The sequence below is a fragment of the Chironomus tepperi genome, unplaced genomic scaffold (assembly GCF_022539635.2).
Source record: "Chironomus tepperi strain 1889 unplaced genomic scaffold, CSIRO-AGI_Ctep_v1 contig_182, whole genome shotgun sequence".
NCBI lineage: Eukaryota > Metazoa > Arthropoda > Insecta > Diptera > Chironomidae > Chironomus > Chironomus tepperi.
In genome coordinates, this window is record NW_027226304.1 from 1 (window position 1) to 8,629 (window position 8,629).

Below are 8,629 nucleotides of genomic sequence, written 5' to 3' on the forward strand. Positions count from 1 at the left end.
TGATGAAAAATTATGACATGACTTTGTGTGATAATTAGATGAGTTTTATGGAGCAATCTAATGTTTATGGACGGGAGGAACTTAAAAAAAATTAAAAGGTCCATAAAATTATTATCTTAATATCGATTGTGATTCTTAAAAATTAAAATTTAATAAATTTAAATCTTCATAATTCTTAAAGATTTATGGACAAATTATTTACCTTGTGCATTTCTTTAACCATGTCAGGCTATTCCCCTTTCTAATATTAACAATTTGTTAAATTTTTTTGCTCAAGGAAATTTGCTACAAAACTTATAAATTAGAAATTGAAAACTTATATCAAAGAATTTATAGACACTTAAAAAGTTGAGTGATTTATGAGAAATTTTAAACGAAAAATTAAATTATTGCAGGTGTATTTACCGTTTGACTTGTACATGATAAACACATGTTTTTAGAGACCTTAGAAATGAAATTGCATTATTTTCCGTGTGTGGGCTAACGTTAATCAGAATTGGATAATTAACGAATATTTCAAAATAAATGACTTCTTGGATTGGCTGTAATCTGTGAATCTTTAATAAAAACCAAAGGTTTATTTCATATAAATAAATTATTTGAAATCCGGGAACATCCTTAAAATTTAAATTGTTTTTTAAGGGTTCATGCATGAGTGATGTGTCAGAAATAATTGGAAAATATCAAATTATTCCTCTTATTTTGAATTCACTTCCTGGACATTGGCTTTGCTATATTAAGCATCATCTTGCTCCCCTACTTTAATCAATCATGAACCTTTCAGGTGAATTTTTTGCATCTTTGAGTGAAATCTTTCAGAAATTTATCAGAAATTTGGCATAATCACCATCACTTGCATGAGGTTCTTCCATCTTTTCTATAAAAAAGAGTCTGCAAATGCCAGTCAAAATGATAATTTTCAAAGAATTGCACTATCGCCGCAAAATATAACGAAAGACTTAAATAATTAAACAATAAAAACTTCACGTGGAGAATTAAAATATTCTGGACTTAAGAATGTTAAGTAAAAATATTTACTATGTAAAACCTAGCCGTTTAATTTCATAACAAATCTTAATGACTGCCTTTTTTCAGACTCGATTAACGATAAAATAAATTACTTTATTTTTTGATGCTCAAATATTTTTCAACGATCGAAAGAAAATGCTAATAAAGAAATGAAATTTATGTGTGAATAGTACAGAGATACTCAGTCTTCATCAAATTAATTATTTATTTTCTTCTCCTTGTTATTTCACTAATTGATTTCCATATCGGCGCGAAAAAAATAATTTTTTTTGTTTTTTACAAAGATTTTTTAAAATATTTTCGAAAAAATTCAACACATCTTTTTTGATTTTAATTAATTTGAGAGTTTAATGTGAAAAATGTGCAGCCAGACTGCAGACGATACAAAATAACACTTTGTTTTGAGTTTTTTGTAATTAATTTGACGCAATTTAAGATTTACAATCGTTTTATCGACTTTAAAAAATTATCAAAATCTCCTTATTTGGCCATTATTGTTCAAAACGGATTCAATTCATCACACAATGGCCAACTGTCCTAATTTCAAAACAATAATCTCAGGTGTTAAATTAAGCAAAATCTTCAATAACAAAAGCATCCAAATTCCAACAAGTGACATAAAGAAAGTTTTGCAGATTATTTAATCATTTCTCGTGAATGATTTTCATGCACATCTATATATATTTTGTAAAATGTCATGTCATCGTCTCAATTAGCACCAGCTTGTAAATTCGCACTACATGCAATTCATTGTTATTTATGACAATTGCGATTAGAGAAACTTCACTGATCCAATATTTCATCGTAAAATTGCTTAATCAAATAAATATATGGATGCTAGAAATAGTTTATCGTGTGCTCGTTTTGTTATTCATTTGGATTAATAATATTAATCGTAAATTGTTGTTATTTACTGTTTCAAAGAAGTTCGATCGAACTATTTTGCTATAAATGTTAACTAGCTTGTTATATTTGATTATTTCATGGACTAGTGAATTTGCTCGTTAAGTTCTAAGAGTATGTAGATCTTAGTCATGCTGATAGCATTCTATGAGATGGAGGAATTGAATCCATGACTTTGAGAAACAAAGAATTTGAAGTTCCCGGTCTATTGCTTAACTAATTGTCATAGCGACATTTCATTTCGATGCAGATCTACAGCATACCTAAAACTTAAGCCTGTCCCAATCCTTATCGAGTGCAATTTTTCAAATAGATAAGTCATAAAAGTACAGCAATCCAACAAGCTAATGACGATTATTATAATTCTAAATAATATCTGATCTTCAAACTTGTTTTCGGATGCCTATTAATAAGATTAACTAAAGTAAATAGCAACGATAAATAATTAGTGTCAAGTTCAATAAGATTTTCATCGTCATCATCAAGCAGTCGTCGCGATTCAATTAAGAAATAAAATAAAAATATATCGGAGCAGAAATAATTGTCGATTAAAAATCTACAAGTAAATGTCGATTGAACAAGTCAGCTGCTCATCGTTGATATTCTGAAAATATTCCACTCACCCAAAGCCTTTCGTGGACTCCTAGCAGCAGTAGCACCGATTGAACTATATCCTGAGTCATGTACCTTGTACTAAATCGAGTTTGCTTTTTCTTTCCAGCATCTTCACTGGCATTATCATTGTCATCATTATCTTCATTGTTAAGATTTTCCATAAGTGCAACAATATTTTCTGTCGAAATTTCATTTCCACTGATTTCTTTTTACGCACTGTCTTTACAACTTTTTCACTATTTGTACTACTTTGACTTCCACCTGTTGCCGAATCACCGCCACAAATTTCTTCAACTTCCTCATCAGATTCCGATTCTGACGAGCTAAATTTCGCGTGTCGATTTCTTTTAATTTTCCACAAAGGTCGAGGACGTGCGACGAGTTTTATCTTTGATTTTTCATCCGTTTTAAAGAATTTTTGCATGCTCGTAAAGTCTATTTTGACTTTCTTTTGTGGATCAAAGTCTTTCTTCCCCATATCTTCTTCTTCTTCCTCACTACTCTCTTCCTCGTACGATGATTCTTCTTCCTCTTGATTCACTCTCCTGTTGCGCTTGTTTGCTTCTGTTGCTCAGAAGCTGTTACCTGTGAAGGTTCTAACGCGATACTAATTTTCTTGCTCCGATTCATTCAATTGTTCACTCGCATTGATTGATTGTTGTCATTTGTTGTTTTATTATCTTCAACTGCATCATTCATTGCAATGCTATTTAAATTATTTAACGTTGGGAATTTCGATAACGTGCCAAAACTTTTTCTTACTTAAACTTGTCGGTGATATTTTATTGTTGTTAGATGTCGTCGAATTTAATTCATTTTCATTGAGAACTTCATCGATTTGCTCCTTCTTCATCACTTTCAATGCCATCGTCATTTGTTGTAGCATAAGTTTATTCTCTTGATCATTCACACTCGTCGATTGATTAATTAATGATTTAGTGTCTTTCTTTGGTGACAATTTTTTATCTACATAGGAATTGATGTTTCTACGTCAGCTGATTTGATAGCCGTCCTAGACGCCAGTTATTTGTCACTCGTGTCTTTATTTCCTTGTGGCTTAATTTCTGTTTTCTTGTCTGTTGCTGTCAGAGCGGCTTTTCCATATAGTTTTTTGGCGACTGTTGGTTTTGGTGGTTCTGATGGCTTAGATAAATCTGATACTTTAGCTGGTTCTGGAACTTTTGGAGTTTCTGTGACTTTTGGAGTTTCAGTAATCTTTTGAGGTTCTGCTACTTTGCCAAATGTCTTTGGTGGTGACTTTTTACCTTCTTCAGCCTTCTTTGTATCTGACTTATCGACTTCAACCTTCTTTGTTGGAGATTTCTTAGCTTCCAGTGGTTTTGGCTGAACTGTCTCTTTTGGCTTTGGTTTTTCCTCAATCTTTTGTGTTTCTGTAGCTTTTGGAAGTTCAACTTTCTTTTCAGGTTCTGAAAGAGCAAGCTTAGTCCCTACTTTTGATATTCCGTCCGATTTTGTCTTCTGAATTGCCTTTGGTGGGGATTTCTTAGCTTCTAAACCCTTTGGTTCAATCTTTGCTGTTATTTTTGGTTTTTCCTCAACCTTTGAAGGTTCTACAGGTTTTGGAGTCTCAATTTTAACAGTTGATGCTTCAGTACTTCCATAATTTGTTTTGGTCTGCTCAATTTCCTTGCCTTTTAATGCGTCACCGATTTTCGTAACATTTTCATTCAATTTATTTTCAATTACTTCTGTTCTCTTTCCTTTCAATTCAATTTTATTCAATACTTCAGTCTTCTTGGCTTCCAGTTCCTTTTCATTCATTTTCTTGGCATTTACTTCAGATTCTTTGTTTGGCCACTTCAGACTTTTTATTAAATTTGATATCAAATTTCTTGGTTAGTGCTTCCTTTTTGTCGCTGGTTTCAAGTTTGTTTGGTGATTGAGGCTGCTTGTCAGCAACAGGTTCTTTTCAGATTTTAAAGGCACTTCAGGTTTCTTTGGACTATCCAAAGATTCAACAGGCTTGCTAGCATCCTTCAGATCCATTCCTTCTTTATCCTTCATGTTCCTTTCAATCTTAACATTTGATGATTTAACTCCAATCATTTTCTCGACGGGTTTCATGGCAACAGATTTGCTTGCATTACCAAAAGTTTTGTCTCCGCCTCAAGCTTCTTTTGTGGCTCAACACTCTTCTTTAATACCTCAACCTTATTATCATTTTCTGTTGAAAGTTTCTCAACTTTTCCTTTTCCTTCATTTTCATTCACAAATGCAGAGATTTTCTTTGCGCCCACGCTTTCATAACTTTTTGTGTCAACTGTATCTTTTAATAATGACGACTGCGATGATGATGCACCTTTAAGTCTATTACTTTCACTTGATTTTTGTTCTAATTTTAGGTTGTTGACTTTTTTCAAGTGATGAATTTTCTTCATCTTCCTCATCGCATTCCGGAGTCCATGCAATTTCACGATTTTCTGTTGCTGTTCCTCAATCACTTGTTGCTTACGTTTTGCAAAGACTGTTGTCTCACGTGAGCCTAACATACCCCAAAATCATCAGCACTTGGCTCTCGTTTCAAGGGATACATTTTCCCGGCACTTTACATCTGACTTCATTGAAGTTTTTAGATTCACTGAACTCTTTTGATTTTTCTTAACCTGCTCTTCATCGGGACTAGAACGAGCATCATTTGCATTTTTCGCTATTAATAATTTTGTATCGAGGTCAGAAGAATGTTGCTTCTGCTGTTTAGATTTAATATTAATGAGACTTTCAGGCTGCTTTTAGCTCTGTTGCATGAGTTTCCGCAATTTTTTCTTTCATTTTCATTCTCATTCAACGTCATTAATTCTGTGGGCGTTTGTATGTGTGATGCCGTTGACATATCTGTTGAATTTAAATCACAGGTAGGAGTTTTTACATCTGTCACTTTCTTTTTCTTACGGAGTGGCACTTTAAACGTACATAATTCAATTTCTGTCTCGTTAGGACTTTTCATGTCTAATGCAGTCTCTTTTATTTCATCAACTTTTTCAGCTATTTCACTCAACAATGTCTTTGATGTTGTTCTCTGTTTCTTCTTTATTTTACGATTCTTCAGCTTTGGTTCAGTCTCATTTTCATCATCACCATCGGCATCAATTTTATTATTTTTATTGGCATTATCTTCATCACTAGTCTTTTGCAATTCCAAATTTGTTGATTCAATATTTGTTGTGAAATTATGCATCTCTTCCTCAATGATGAAGGATGCACGACGTCTTAAGTCGCCTGCATTCAAATCATCTGTTAATTTATCGGATGAGATATCAGAACAAATTTCCTTAAAGGTTGGCAATTTTGGGGCACTTTTTCGTCTGATAAAATCACGTTGTTCATATGGCACATCATCAATTGTTAGATAAACTTTAGGTTCCGGTGCTGGAGTTTCTTTTATTGTATATTTTTCAATAAAGCTCTCTCCAAGACTCTTTGATGTTGGAGATAATGGCATCTTCTCATGCAATTCCAAATCATTTTCGAATTTTTTACGCCATGATCCACTTGATCGTTCACTCGATCCATATCCTGGATCAATGTCAGTTTGTTCGACTTTTGGTTTCTTTGGTTGCTCAATTGGCTTAGCATCAGGTGTAAGTCTTATAGTACGTAATCTGACTAACCCTCTATCACGTCGAATTGTTGTTCTAGCTACAGGAGCATCTTCTTTATTTTCATCTTTTTGTGCCGGATGTGACTCTTCAGTCATTGGTATATCAACGATTGGCTTAGCCTCACTGATACGACGATTTTCAAATCGACTTGCTGACACATCAATGTCAGACGTATCCATTCGTCGTGGCCTTGGTGGGATATATTTTGATGTGGCATTATGTGTTGCAGCCATTCGTGATAAAGCAGCAATTCGATGTTTTGATAATGGCGCTTCAGAGATTGTTGTTAATTTTGGCATAAAACGTGAAACGCCACTTCGTATTACAGGGGAATAAGGCAATGATGAGTAGCTTGGTGACGAATATGATGGGGAAGAATATGAAGGTGACGAGTATGAAGGTGATGATAAAGAGTAGGAAGAAGATGCAGTACTATAGGAGCTATAATTTGAAGATACAGACGGTGAGGAACTATAGGAGCTATAACTCGACGGTGTCACCGACGGTGGTACCGAATTTAAATAATTATAATACATATCCGAATAGAGTGGCATGATGATAGATTATGTAAATATTTCTTCAAGTTCAAAGTTCTTTTTTTGCGTATTTCTACTTTGAGTTTATGGATGATGCTTTTGATATTGACAAGAATAAATTGAAGGTCTCGACTTCTTACTCACAAAAAAATTAAATAAAAAAAAAAACACGAAACACTGAAAAAATTCGACTATTTTTCTTTCTTTTCACATAAAGGATCTTCTTCTTCTATCATCAGCATCATAACGATATTTTCATTTTTTTCTTTCTGATCTGTACTGTGTGTCTGTTGGATCGGTATCAAGAAAAAATTTTCTTTCTGTTCACTTCGTATTTTTTCAAATTCGTGGGAAAAATTCTTTAAAAATACTTTTTTTTTGTTCCTTAATTAACGCCTTTATGTATGATTGTGAATATTATTTTTCACTGCTTTACTAATTAATTGAAAAATTGCATAATTTTTTCTCATTTACGATTTGCACAAATCAAAGGGAAAATTTAATTTTCCATGAAAAATCGAAGAAATTTTCTTTCTCGTGATATCTTTAAGCTATTTTAAAAATAATTTTCTTCTTCTTTTTTTTTCTACCCCGCACACGATATAACTTGTATTAAACTTTTTCCGATCCGTATTGAAAGAAAATTTCGTCAAGACTGAGTTGAAAATTTTGACCGCAAAAAAATTGCCTCGCTTTTTTCAGTTTAAAGAAAAATCTTTTTTAATTTGGCGCAATTTTTTGCTAGATAGGTGACTTTGAATCAGTCGCTTTGTATTGATTGGAAATTTGCAACTTAGGCTGGTATGAATATTCTTAGATTTTTATGGCAGAGCTTGATGTTCTGGCATGAATTTCATTCAAATTTGAGATTGATTTATCTTTGCTTACTTTGATTAAGTTTCTTTTCACACTTCAACTTGTAACAATTTGAAAATTATTTTATCAAAAATTCAAAATTTGCTGTTTTTAGACTGCTTAACTAGTTTTTATGTTTCTCCTATGCTTAATGGTTGCTTTTCCATACTTTTTGCAAGTTTATGGCTATTTAAATCTGTTAAAACTTACTTTTTTTTCGTAATTATTCCGAATTTAACTAAATATTGAAAAAATTTTACTTTGTTTACAATCTTTCAGTTGATAGTCCCCTTAGTTTTCAGGGTATTGAATAATCTTAAAAATTCAAACTAAAACTGACCGTTACATTTTTTATGGTGAAATCTTAAGTTTAAAAATGCGCCTAAGGCATCTACATCATCACAATCATTCCTATTAGCATTTTCTTTTCTTTTCGGGGAAGAAAATGTTCATTTTCATTTGATTGAATTGCTCACAGAGACTCTCGTGAGAAAAAATCAAGTAAAATTCTTGTATATATTTTTTGAGATAAAAAGATACAAAAATAAGTTCTTATTTATATTTATATTTTGCTTTTCTTTTCTCTTCTTGTGCACAAAAAACATGTGAAAATGTGTAAATAAAATAGGAAAATCGTGTGATTGAGCATTTTCATATCTTTTTTTATTTTGTTTATTTCACCGAATTAGATGTGACATGGAAATTGCAAATTTTGTTGTCAAATATTTCATTTCCCTTTTTAAATTCTCTCTTTAATGGTGAAATAACAAGTTGTTGTTATTAATATTCACCTGATATTTACACGTTTTTCAAACTGTCACGATTAACTTCCAATTTGCATATTGATTTGATATTAATGATAAGCATGAGATGAAAAATGTATTAAATACCAATGCATTGAGACGAATGATTATCATTTTAGAATCGAAAATAGAATAATAAAATACGAAATGCGACTTGAATATTCTTGGATTTTGATAAGTCAAATCTTTGTTTTCATTTGGATGTTTATAAGATTCAAATGATAATTATGAGGTCAATAGCTTCTGGAATTCAACATTTTTGAACGTC

General features: G+C 32.1%; 2 protein-coding genes across 2 annotated transcripts; both read right to left on the reverse strand.

Moving 5' to 3' along the window:
- Positions 1–3,177: 3,177 nt before the first annotated feature.
- Positions 3,178–4,329, reverse strand: LOC139089617 (neurofilament heavy polypeptide-like). Its single transcript, XM_070639197.1, has 3 exons — positions 3,582–4,329; positions 3,310–3,513; positions 3,178–3,233 (listed from the first exon to the last, which is right to left on the reverse strand). Exons 1-3 carry the CDS (start codon positions 4,327–4,329, stop codon positions 3,178–3,180), a joined length of 1,008 nt encoding a protein of 335 aa, XP_070495298.1.
- An 889-nt stretch (positions 4,330–5,218) lies between these two features.
- Positions 5,219–6,831, reverse strand: LOC139089618 (uncharacterized). Its single transcript, XM_070639198.1, has one exon. The coding sequence runs from the start codon at positions 6,719–6,721 to the stop codon at positions 5,219–5,221; it is 1,503 nt and encodes a 500-aa protein (XP_070495299.1). The 5' UTR covers positions 6,722–6,831.
- Positions 6,832–8,629: the final 1,798 nt, after the last annotated feature.